The following is a 12,364-nucleotide window of genomic DNA, read 5'->3' as shown; positions in this document are numbered from 1 at the left end:
TTCCTTCTGAGCTTTCCCCAGGGCTCAGCAGCTTCCTGGAGTGAGGGTCTCCCTTCTGCAGCTGCCCTCAGGGAGTGCTCCCTCGGGTCTGCCAGCCACCCTTCCCAGACAAGAGCAGGAGCCTGCCCCACTGCTCACGGAGGGCTCCTGGGCATCCCTGCTGACCCTGACCTAGATCACCCTCAGGCGGGTGGGAGCTCAGCAATGATGTGCAGTGATGTCCTGCATCAGAGGACACCTACCTCGGCTACCTCTGGCAGACCAGCCCACTCACATGTCTTCACAGGGAGTTTTGTCCATGTTGGGCAAGGGGGTGGTGGAGGGGCTGTGGGCCCCAGTAATGGGTGTGTGAAGGCTCTTAAAATAGGAAGGAGGGCTGTGAGGAGGCCACGGTCTTACAGGGAAGATGGCTGAGGCCCAGATTATTCAAGAAGTTTACCCCAAACCACCACAAATGTTGGTGTTTCTCCAGAGCAGCCCTGACATTTTTGGAACAGGGACATCATCTGGATCTCGCTCTGCTCAAAGGTCTCCAGCAGAGACTCTGAAGAAGCTGAAGCCTGTCCCCCTTCCTAATTGCCTCTGCTGGGTGTTCACGTCTAGAGAACTGTCTTGCATGGAGGGAATTCATCCTGGCCTGGGCCCAGAAACAGGAGGGGACGGCATGGGGACCCCCGAAGACCTTAGCGTGACTGGCCAGTGCGAGGCTGGCTGGGTGGCTGCAGGAGGACAGTGTTTTTATTTACTGCTTTACTGGCATCCAGCCCAAAACAAATTCAAGGCAGCTCGCCATAGCAAGCCCACAGTGGGTGGCTGTGAGCAGGGCCACTGTGGTGCCGGCTCTGGGGGCACATTCGCCTCGAGGCCCGAGCAAAGGGCGTCTGTGGGCTGTGCTGACCCAGGGTGGAACCTGTCCCTCTGCTGTAGGGTCATCATCCGGGTGAGATGCTGACCAGGGAGGCCAGGGAGCCAAGGTCCAGGGGGTACCACGAGGATGTGGCGTGGCTTTCCGTGCCATCCCCAATAATCTGCTTTGGCCCAGCTGGGCAAATGTGCTGCGATGTGGACGTGGGACTTGTGTTCCCTTCTTGTGGAATCAACTGGGAATTCCCGATCACAGCGTCCTCGAGGCACCCCTGGACCCAGCCTCGTGCTTTTCCTCAAGAGCACCCAGCTCGGCCTAGGGGGGCACAGTGCTGCACCCCATCCTCACGGTGCTGCTCTTAGACAGTTTGGGCCCAGCCTGCCTTGTGTTTGGGGCATAACTGTCCTGCTCAAATGCTCCTCCTTCCTGTGGGCCTTGACCCCCCGTTGCTGCCTCTGTCTTGACTTTGCTGTTCCTGACATGGGCCTGGCAATCTGACCTTAACCTCATATACTAAACCTGGAGGGTAATTCTCACTGACAGACCCCTCTCCTCACAGCCCCGCATACCCCTAATGCCCCAAATAGGATTCTGGGGTTTGACTTCCATAAAAACACATTTTGACATTGCTTATGGAAGCCTATTGTGTATCTAGCTTGACAGGTCAGGGAGGGCGGGCACGTCAGGGTCATAGGTTTGAGCTATGGTCTGTTGACCTGGAGAGCACGTGGAGCCCAGAACTGCTCTCTGGGTTTGACTCAGATTCATTCTGGATGGTCTTTCTGCGTTCTGGCCTGGATCTAGTCGAGTAGATTTTTACGCATAGATTTCTTTCTTTTTGGTTCCATAGATCGGTGAGAAGCATATTTAGAATCAGTTTGGTTTGGAGTTGTACAAACTCATGAGATCTCCAGTGTCTCTCCATGTCTCTTATGTTGTAAGTGGGTTTGAGATGCAGTTGAGCCAACATAGCAGAGCAGAGGGAGAGGTACCCCCCCCCCGAGGCCCTCGGGCACCTTTCTTTCTCAGAAAAACTTCCACAGGACAGGAAAACTGAGGGCTGCTAGTTCTGTAAGCCAGAGTAATCCTCTAAAAAGCAATGTATTCATTTTATTCTGAAATTGTCAGAGTCAATGGCGTGAGCTTGGCAGCCTCTGGCCCACAGTGTGCGTCACTGCCATATGGGCGTCCGGGGACTCCTCCGTGATCCCTCGGTCACCTCTTAGCAAACTGTGCCACCACGGGTGTGGCTCCCCTTCTCTTGGCCTCGCTAGCCGCTGTCCTCCTCCCTGTCCTGCACAGACCAAGCTCACAGATGCTCCACGACACTTCTTCTTTCCCCAGCCGTCAATCACCTCCTGAAACACTATCTTGGCCACGTCATTCCCCAGCTCGAAAACCTCAGAAAGCTCCCAGTCTTCCATAGAAAGCCCACTTCACCTGCTAGGAGCATCTGGGGCCTGCCCGTCTGACTTCACCTCCTGTTTGCCTTCCTTGGCAGAGTTGAGTGCAGCCCCTCAGCAAGCTGAATTAACTACATCCATCCTATTTTTATTATTATTATTTATTTATTTGACAGAGAGAGACACAGCGAGAGAGGGAACACAAGCAGGGGAGTGGGAGAGGGAGAAGCAGGGGGAGTGGGAGAGGGAGAAACAGGTCTCCCGCCGAGCAGGGAGCCCGATGCGGGGCTCGATCCCAGGACCCTGAGATCATGACCTGAGCTGAAGGCAGACGCTTAACGACTGAGCCACCCAGGCGCCCCCCATCCTATTTTTAAGTCACTCCCTTTTGTAAATTCCACATATCCCCTGTAACCTCATTTAAGGCCTGTCTTTTCCTCAAAACCCTCCTTTCCCTTGCTGAACTCTTGTCTTCTGCAGAGCTATGAGCAGTCACATGGTCAGATGTACAGACGGACAATGGATGTGTGGGTTAGGAGACACAATGCAGACCAGATACATGTACCGATCCACGATCCATGGTTTCATTCCCAGAGAAGTATGACAAGTGATCAAAAGCACGATCTGTGCATCCAAAGGAGTTTTGAGTAGTTGATGTGTTTTCTTACACCACAGAGGTCCCTCGTGGGTTGTGGTAGCTCCCGGTCTGCTTTCTCCCTTGGTTCTTGCTCTCAGCTTGGAGCTGAGCCTGGGCTGTGTCCATCAACCCCACCCAGAGGAAGGCCTCTCCTTCCTTTCTTCCTTCAGGTCCCCCATCTTAAAGCCCCAGAGGCTGTCTGACAGGGAGGGACTCTCTTTGGAGGGAGGGAAGAGAAGGGTGTGGGAAGCCAGTCAAAATCCTTTCCAGAGGGCAACAGAGGAGGTAGCCAGGAGTGCGAATGCATCCTATCCAAGCATCCGTGTGTGTGTGCGCTTCATACATACATACACAAAAACTGGAGTTAATTTTACAGAGATTGTGTCTTATACCTCCAGCTTCCATAGAGCTAATGATAGATAAGGGCGTTTTCACTGCAGGTGGATAGACTTGGGAGACCACAATCCACCCACGCTATGTAAAAATCCGTAGAATTATGAGTCACCTTGTAATGAGGCTTTAGTGTAGTGTGTTTTCAAATCAGAAAGGGATTGTAATTATTTATGTTATGATTTGAAAATAACAAAATTTACACATTCTAGATTCATAATTATAATTATTTAAACCATAAAAGCTTGTGTTTCTAAGGTGTCTTGAGTTTGTAGACTGCTCCTTGACTTGATTACTTACAACCTTCAGCACAAGAGAGGATATGTACAATCCTAAACCTTACAAAGAGAGATGGGTCCTACTTGATCTCATTGTTTTGTAATCATGCTTTACCAGTGTACTTCTCCCTATTGTTTCTTCAGTTTTGGGTGTTGAATATAAGTAGCTTTAATGAAGGTCCTGTGCTGGCTCAGGGGGTCAGTGTTCACGCTACGACCTGCCCCTCAAGGCTTGGTCTAGGGCACCCCTAGGCAGGTGGAGGTGGGACTGTTTCCATTATTTTTTTTAAGATTTTATTTATTTATTTGATAGAGAGAGTGAGGGAGCACAAGCAGGGGGAACAGTAGAGGGAGAGGGAGAAGCAGGCTCCCCGCCAAGCAGGGAGCCCGATGTGGGGCTCGATCCCAGGACCCTGGGACCACGACCCGAGCCGAAGGCAGACGCTTAACCATCTGAGCCACCCAGGCGCCCTGTTTCCATTATTGAGGAGATCACCTGTCAGCCACCTCTGCCCGCTCCACTTCCCTAGGAAACCTTTAGAGAGGATGAAGGAAGCGAGCGTCTTTCTTTCCATGTTCCAAAGAACACTTTTCTGTATAAAGGATGCCCTAAATCCTTTGTAAGGTCCACAAGCTAAGCGGTGCCTCTTTAAGGGCTTGTCAGTTGTGACCCAGATCATGGCTGAGTGTCGTCCCCGTTTCCCTGGAATGCAGTCAGTCTTAAAACTGCAGCAGGACCTGCGTTCAGGTGCGGCGGCTGCCAGGAGGGGCAGGGGGCTGGCCATCTGACCGCGATGTCAGGCTCAGCATTAACTCAGAAGCAGAGAAGAGGTGCTCATGTCCCTCACGCCTTGAGGCAGGCAGATTGGGGCGAGGAAGAGAGGAAATGTCGGTGATGCTGGGGTTGGTGGGTGAGGAGCCATCATGGCCGCGGTGAGCGGGAGCCCTTTCCCAGGGCCGGCACCTGCCCCGCATTGACTATGCATGGCTACACCCAGCATGTCCCGTGCTGCGGGCTTATTCTGTGGGAATCCGCGGGCAAATACGCAGCACTCGTGAAACAACTCAAACATTTATCAGTAGGGGTGGATGAGGTAAACCCAATATATTCGGGGCCATGGACTATCACGCAGTCTTGTTAAAGCACATCTGTAGGTAGACAAGCAAGATTCACACAATCCGTCTTCACTAAAGAAGCAAGTTGCAGAAGCTTCTACACAATATGACCTAATTTCCATGAAGAAGAAAGGGAGGGGGGAGAGAGAGGTTTGCATAAACATAGAGGAAAATATTGGGAAGATCAGTTACTCATAATATTTAGCTCTAGAAGGGACAGGAGAGGATGGAATTGTCGGTAATATTTGCCTATAATATTTGAACTTTTATAACTCCTCTGTATATCTTCTGTAACCTGAAAACCTGAAAAAAGCCACTTAAGAGCCGCCTTTTTTGATAAGAAAGGAGCACGACCACTGTGGAGAGGAGGGGTCGCTCACGCTCTGCCGTCCCTGCAAGTGTTCCTCCCATCAGCGTCGGGACTGTGTTCCTCACTGGGCCCCTCCACCTGCCCTCGGCTGCCCGGGGGGCCCGGGGCTGAGGCTGTGCGCCGAGGCTCCTCTCCGCGCTCCGCTCGCAGGAGACTCACTGGAGGCTGGTCCGCCTCTCCACCTCCCGTCTGGCTCTTGAGAGTCTGATTTTCACAGTGTGCGGTGTTCCCCTTGAAGGGCAGCCCTGGGTGAGCACGGAGTGTGTGGGACATAGATTCTATCTGCCTGTGGCACACAGGCTTGGGGTCTGCGCGCAGACACACACACACGTGCGTGCCCACGCGTGTCAGCCCTGCCCGTTAGCAGCTTCTCAGGTTCTGGGGCTGGGGCTGGGCGGGTGCAGGGCCCCCACCCCTCTGGCTGATGGAGCCGCCCTATGCCACGGTGACGGCTGACCGGGTGCTCCAAGGAGGATGACCTGGCGGGGAGAGGTGGCTGTTTCCAGTGTCCCTGAAGGCACCGTGAGCCTTCTCTTCTCCCTCCTCCATCCAGCTCCGCTCTACGTGTGGGGAGATTTCCTCTGACGGTGACGGCCCTCAGCTAACAAGTGTGCGTCTGTCCTCAGTTTGAGACCCTAGGACCTCAGGATGTGCAGGCCAGAGTGAATGAACCTACCAGCCTCTGGACAGGAAATCAGGTTTTATTGAAGTGCGTACACACAGTGAGCTGTGGACGTTCCACACACATTTACAGCATTGTAAGACGACATATGTTGACTCTTCCAGCACCTGCTCCTGCTGTCAGTAAACATTCACTTTCCCGCCCCCCTTCCCTTTCCCAGCAAGACAGACCAGTCCACGTCTGCTGGACCTTGGCGCACGCCAGGGAGGAAGATGCACCTCTAAAGTCCGAGCACAACCTGTGGCCCCACGTAAACCTGGGTCTGGCTCTCCAGTTGGTCATGTGGATCTGGTTACAGTGGCTCATCTGAGGTGGGGGCCCCGGCTCCAGGTGGCCTCTGGACACAGTCGCTCTGCTGTCCCCGTTTGTCCAGGCTTTTGTCACCAATGTGAGCTGTCCTGAGCTGCTCTGACCGCCCCAGCCGGCCAGGTCCTGCTCCCTCGTTCTGGCCAGGTTCTAGGATGCCTCAGGAAGAAGACGTCATGGCCTCAGTTTCGGTGGCATCAGTATCATAAAAGGGGTCGAATCGCTGAGTCCAGTGGCTGAGGCAGTGGAACGGGGTTTGGGCAGAACGTCTGTCTGTCTGGTGCTGCAGGGCCAGGCTCGGGACGGGGGTGGGCTCGCTCTCCTCGCTGGCTTCCTGCTCCCTCTGCAGCTGCTCAGCCACTCAGACCTAGCTCCCAAATCTGCAAACATCAAGGGAACTGGAAACCAGGACTGCTGCTTGCCAATGTTGGACAGAAGCGCTCAACACAGTTTTATATTTTGTTAGAGTAATTCTCCATTTAGACAGAAATGACTGTAGATTATTTTCACTGAAAGAATAGGTTTCTGCTCCCCCAGATAAAATGCCTGGTGTCTTTGTTGCCCTGATGACCAGGTCCTACAAGCTTGGCCAGAGGTCACCCAACCCTCTCACCCCTCCTGGGGGAGGAGGCCTGCAGTGGTCTCAGGGGGAGTCTTCAGTGGTTGAGAAGCCCTCATAAACGCAGACGCCCTCGCGGGGTGACATACCACCCGCTGCCGTTTTCATCTGACACCCTTCTCTTCACTTTTCCTGGTGGACAAGCAGGAGAGGAGGCCCTGGGGCAGGTGGGGGAAAGCAGGGGCACCCAGCAGGGACGGGTTCTGCTGCTCTGTGTCCGTGTCCTGCAGACGAGAGGGCTGGCCTAATCGGGACCAGGCAGGGGGAGGCCGTGCTGGGGGTCATGCAGAGGGAGCGTCCAGCCCCCAGCTCAGGCCTTTGCCCCCTGCCCCGAACTGGCACCGAGATTAGAAAATCCCCTTTTTTCCTTCCATGGTGGCTGGACCCAAGTTCTGGGCCACTGTACCTCATTTCAGGGACCATTCTGTCTCCCTATTCACTTTGAAAATGGCCTGTCTACTTGGCCAAACAGCATTATGAGCAAAATTACCTACATGCTGGAGTTTAACACGAATCTGACTAAAGTCCCAGTCAGTTAGAAGGTAACCCCAGCTCCACGGATGGGATGAGCAGAGACCAGCTCTAGTGTGTCACCGCTGAGTCACCCGCCAGGGCTCTCCCGCTGGGGGAGGCCCGCCTGTGGCTGCCCGCATCCCAAGGGCTCTGGGGAGGCCGTCTGCAACGTGGCCGTGCACTAGATGACCGAGGTCTCTGTCTGCAGGAAGGACGGGGCGCGGGAGCCCCGGTGGAACTGCTGGGCGCTTTCCGAGCCGTTCCTCCAGACGGACAAGCTGTGGAGCCTGCAGTCCCGGCCACAGGGCCGGCTACGGCACAGACTGCGCCACTTCCTTTTCAGCTCGCTCTGCACCTGGGGCGAGGGCGAGGCAACGGGGAAGTGGGGGTCAGGCAAACGTGGGAGCTTACAAACATAAACATGGGGGCCGGTCGGCGCTGACAGGTCTCTGCGCGACCCCTCTCCTCTCGGGTATCTGTGGCAGAGAAGGTGCGGCCCAAGCAGCAAGCTTGGGGTTTTTGTGAGGCAGGTGGGGAATCGGGACTTGGGAGCCCACTGAAGGAGGTGAAGGAAAGCAGGCTCGGGAAGGGCCTTTGAACTGAGGGAGGGCAGAGGTGCAGGCAGGAGCATCGGGGGCGGTTGGCCACACAAGGTTGGGCAGGTGAAGGCATGTGGGAAATGAGCAGAGCAGGGCAGGGCTCAGAGGGACTCGCGCCCGTACATGCGGACAGCTGTGGGCAGGGAGCTCAGGAAGCAGGGTTCCCATCCATGTGCCCGCCCCTCCCCCCTGGGTTCTGAGTGTCCCGATATCCGGGGTCAAGGAGCAAGACAGTGACCATGCAGAGTGGCAGGGTCCTTCTCCACCACCCGGCCGGGGAGCTTTCTTGAGCTGGCCTGTGGGAGGGCGACCAACAATGCTTGGTGTGGAGAGACAGGCTTTGTGAACGGGGCTGGAAGGGACGGCAGGGGGTTTGCCCGGACAGAAGACCTGAGCTCTCCTTCAGGTTGGGGGGCCACATTAGGGAATCCCACACGAGCCGAATGTCCCCTGAGACGTGACAAAGCACTTACTTCACTGTTGAGAAAACAGTACAGAACCGCCACCACCAGGCCCTGCAAGCGAGAAAGGATCGTCAGAGGCCACTCACCAACTTGGGGGGGAGGGACAGTCCCTTCCCACACGAACCTGAAATGATCCGATGCACAATTCAAACAGGATCTGGTATTTGGAGGAGATGCCAATAGGAAACACGGCAAACACTACATAGTGAACTCCAAACAGCGGGATGAGCAGCAGCGTGGACTTGGCGAGCCTCCTGCAGCAGAGAGAGGGACGCTGAGTGCCGCCAGGGAGCCCGTGGCTCAGGAGTCTTGCACGCTGGCCTCACCGGTCTGAACCTTGTTTCTCACAAGTTTAAGTAAAACCAACCTCCCCCACCCGACGGGCAGAATGTGCCAGCATGGTGATAAAAATGACTGGGCCTCACAGCACAGCAAAGCTCCTACAAGACCTCCTGGCGGGTGCCCAGCAGCGACACAGGTCTGAGTGCGGTGTCCCATAACCAGCATTGGCAGGGCAGAGGCAGGCCTGGCTTTCCGATCGCAAGAGCAGACTCAGCAGGGGTGCAGAGGCCTGAGCACCGAGTGGGGCAGCAGGGCAGGCGGCCCGGGCTCTGGGTGGCCTGGACCAGCCAGGTGTAATTGCTCTGTCCATCAGAGTTACTACCCTCCCTGATCAAAATGCAGATTTTCTGCTCACTGCATTCTATGCTTGAAAGTAAAACAGCCGAGCTCACGTCCCCCTTTCCTGTAGCTGCTCTCCCCACGCCCTGAACAAACACCGTCTCTGTTCTCTACCCGGCGTTTCTCAAGCTTCAGCGGCACCAGGCCACCTGGAGGTCACGTCAGAAGGCAGATTGCTGGCCCCACCTTCAGACTGCTGGCTCTGTGGGTCTGGGGTGTGTCTATCAGGTTCCTAGAGATGCTGCAGCTGCTGTTTAGGAACCCCACTTTGAGAATCACTGCTCTGAGCCTGGGACTCTCACTGCTGCACATTAGAATCATCCAGGGAACTTCTGAAACTTCTCAGTCCAGCATGCCTCCTCACTCCAATTAAATCAGGTCCCTGCGGGCGGGCGGGACCTGCATGGTAGCTCTAACATTTTCCTGGGTGATTCCAGCGTGCAGCCAGATTTGACCCTCGCAACTCCAGCATGGACAGGAGCACTGGGGTCCCCTGGGGGCTTGTCAAGGAGGAGCTTGGCCCCCAGGCCAAGTCAGGCCACCTGGTGATGTGTGTGCACGTCAAGACCCCCTAAATGAACATCCGGTAGCCTCTGCATTGACCCTGCAGCCTCATCCTGAGGGAACCCAGCGAGGAGGCTCCACTCTGCACCTCCCTCACTTTCTCTTGTTCGTTGACCCTACCCAACACTTAGAAAAAGTCATGAACTTCTTGACATATTTTTGAGGCACCCGCCTCAAACCTAGCACTCAGAGCCTGGGATGTAAGTTCTAGAAATGTGACCATTTCTCCTGGTTTCCCTCACAACAAAAACCACATCCTGTGGTGTTTACAACAAGTGGGATGTCCCGTTTCAGGCAATCTGTGCAAACCCCAGGAGTCCAGGCCGATCTGCAGCAGGGCGTGACCTGGGCCTCATCAGCAAGGAAGGCCCGTCAGTGAGCATCACACTGCCGGCTGCTCATAGATCCAGACATTTAACCTTACGGGGCATTTCATGCCCCGGCTCAGCGCTAGCCTGGTGAACAGAAGTGGGTTGTGTAGGGAGCTGTGCCCTTTAGTCCAGTGCGAGACAAAGAGTCTGCCTGAATTCCCTTACGTACATCATGCTCACTTCTAGAGAAGAGTTTCTAGTGAGGCTGGGCCCCTGGGACTCTGTTCGGGGGGTTTGTTACGGTTATAAAGACAGTTGCCAAGAAAAGACATCAAGACACAGCCAGACGGTGGCACCACAGACAGGCTCTGCCTCTTTTGTCATCCTGGAAAAAGAACAGTTTCTATTTTCCTACTTAATTTTGTTTCTAAAATAAAAGCATATATCTCCAAGACCTACTGAATGAACACTCCCAAAAAACCCAAAGAAAAGGTCAGCATGGAAGCTAAACAAGACTAGCCAAAAATCAAACTTGATTTTGAAGAGCAACTGAGAGCAGTCCTGTCCCTGAGCTGCAGGTGAGAGTGGGCCCCAGGGACCAGTTAGATGCAGTCCTGTCCCTGAGCTGCAGGTGCGAGTGGGCCCCAGGGACCAGTCAGGTGCAGTCCTGTCCCTGAGCTGCAGGTGCAAGTGGGCTCAGGGACCAGTCAGGTGCAGTCCTGTCCCTGAGTTGCAGGTGCAAGTGGGCTCAAGGACCAGTACAGATGCTGCTCAGATGGGGTAACATGGCTTTGTCCTTTGTGGTCTGATGTGGAATCCCATCACTAGGTCTGGCCTTCTGTGCAGCCTTCTTGAGTGGACTGGGCAAAAAAAGGGATGCCTTGGGTTTTATGTGCCCTAGGGCATGGTCAGAAGGATCCGTGCACCAGACTTCCCCACAACACTTACTGGTGCCGACACTAAATGTCTTTCAAATATTAACTGTATTAACCCTCCCAGCCTTAGAGATAATGACTATTATTTCCACTTTACGGATGAGGACACTGAGGCCCAGAACAGTGAAGTCACATCACTCAGGCTTCCAGCTGGTGTGTAAGCCCAGCACTGGGCCCCTGGCTATGAGTGATGCTGCCTGTCCAGCTTCCAGGTCCACACCTGGCCATAGTCAGGTCACCTGCCCAGGGTCACACAGCTCCAGGCGGCCGTGATTCCAAACTGGTCTATCTGAACCCGAGGCTCCCACTGGTAGGACCAACTATCCCGTGCTAAACTAGTTCTACTTTATAATAAAGTTGTGGGCTTTACTTTTTCTTTATAAATTCTTGACAGAAATTTATAGAATCTTTAAATTCTTTCATAGAGTCTTCAGGTCCTCGTTAATGAGCTCGATGATTGTGGCGTGTTACTTAACCTCTGTTCTCTTTCCCACTGAATCGATGTGATGATAACCATCTTCATGTAATCATTCAGTGAATAAACATGAATTATTATTAAGTATAAGGCCTGGCGTTAGGTGCCTGCATGAACCCTGTGGTTTGATGGGGAAAAAAGAATTAAGCATAAAATACAAATAATGTGTGGCCAAGGAGAAGAAGTCAGATTGCAAAACAGGCAAGCGGGCAGAGTGCTTCCATAGAGGATATCCGTGCTGAAACCAGGGGCGGGGGCTTGGAATGACCACCATGGCAGCACCCTCCCTTGGAGAAGACACCAGCTGCCTTAGCCACGAGCACAGTCCCGCACCCAAAGGAGGCGAACGTGGGCCTTTGCTGCATGTGCAGACCCACGTCCTCCCTGACCCTAGGTTTCCAGGCCGTGGGAGGGTAGTGAGGGCAGCTCGGCTCCCAGACCCACACACATACTCACTTATACTGTGACTGGTCATTGCCACCGACATCTGGGGACGTCAACTTCTGCAGTAAAATTCGTATGATACTAATAAAAAGGACAAAATTGACCTGCACAAAGAGAGACCACATGTTTGTGTGGGATTTCCCTGCAGGGAGGGGATGTAGCCGGGACGTCTGTGGCTCAGCCCCGCCTGGATCGTCTCTCCTCCGCTCTGTGACAGATGTGCAGGAGCCCTGCCCAGCCTGCGGCTGCCCCCCAACTTGGAGCTGACTGTGTCCCCTGACCAGGGCCCAGGCTACGGGAGCAAGCCAGTTCTGAGATGGGAGGTGGACAAATGACAGTGTGATTCAGCTGTGCAGTGCGTGGCTGTGACTTCCTTGCAGGGTCCCTCCCCGAGCCGGAGAACACGCCTCTCTCCCTCCACCCCTCCCCCATCACTGAGCCTTCGTCCCGACCGGGCCCGAGTCTAGGACTGATGGAAGGAGCTGGGCCGCTGTGTGTGGGTCTTCTCTCAGAAGGCTGAGCAGAACAGGGCTATTTATATTTAGTACAGGAAGTGGGCTCCCTCTCTACCCAAGTGTGCAACCCAATGGATAGCTCATGTTTCAATACAGAAATTACTTACTAGGATAGATATTAAAATTGGTGTCCGTATAACCCACCAGGGAACACTGTGGTCGTTGGTATCCCAACACCTATTGAGAAGAGAGAAGGA

At 54.3% G+C, this 12,364-nt stretch overlaps 1 protein-coding gene and 1 long non-coding RNA gene across 4 annotated transcripts in view; one reads left to right on the top strand and one right to left on the bottom strand.

The window, feature by feature from the left end:
- Positions 1-12,364, top strand: part of LOC118026749 — a 53,821-nt gene that overhangs the window by 39,804 nt on the left and 1,653 nt on the right. The window lies entirely within an intron of this gene.
- VIPR2 (vasoactive intestinal peptide receptor 2) overlaps positions 5,743-12,364 on the bottom strand; it is a 64,383-nt gene continuing 57,761 nt past the window's right edge. For 2 of the 3 annotated variants that reach the window (XM_035029746.1, XM_035029748.1), the window contains 4 exons: positions 12,275-12,344; positions 11,665-11,756; positions 8,367-8,496; positions 7,462-8,293 (listed from right to left, as the gene is read on the bottom strand). In XM_035029746.1, the coding sequence (XP_034885637.1) occupies positions 7,997-8,293; positions 8,367-8,496; positions 11,665-11,756; positions 12,275-12,344 (589 nt within the window). In that variant the 3' untranslated portion in view covers positions 7,462-7,996. Of the gene's footprint in view, positions 8,294-8,366; positions 8,497-11,664; positions 11,757-12,274; positions 12,345-12,364 lie in introns of all 3 variants that reach the window. The other variant, XM_035029747.1, reaches the window with a different exon arrangement.

The sequence above is a fragment of the Mirounga leonina genome, unplaced genomic scaffold (assembly GCF_011800145.1).
Source record: "Mirounga leonina isolate KUSES-001 unplaced genomic scaffold, KU_Mleo_1.0 Mir_288, whole genome shotgun sequence".
NCBI lineage: Eukaryota > Metazoa > Chordata > Mammalia > Carnivora > Phocidae > Mirounga > Mirounga leonina.
Note: the sequence above shows the minus strand (reverse complement) of the source record. Positions and strands in the feature narration are given on the sequence as shown.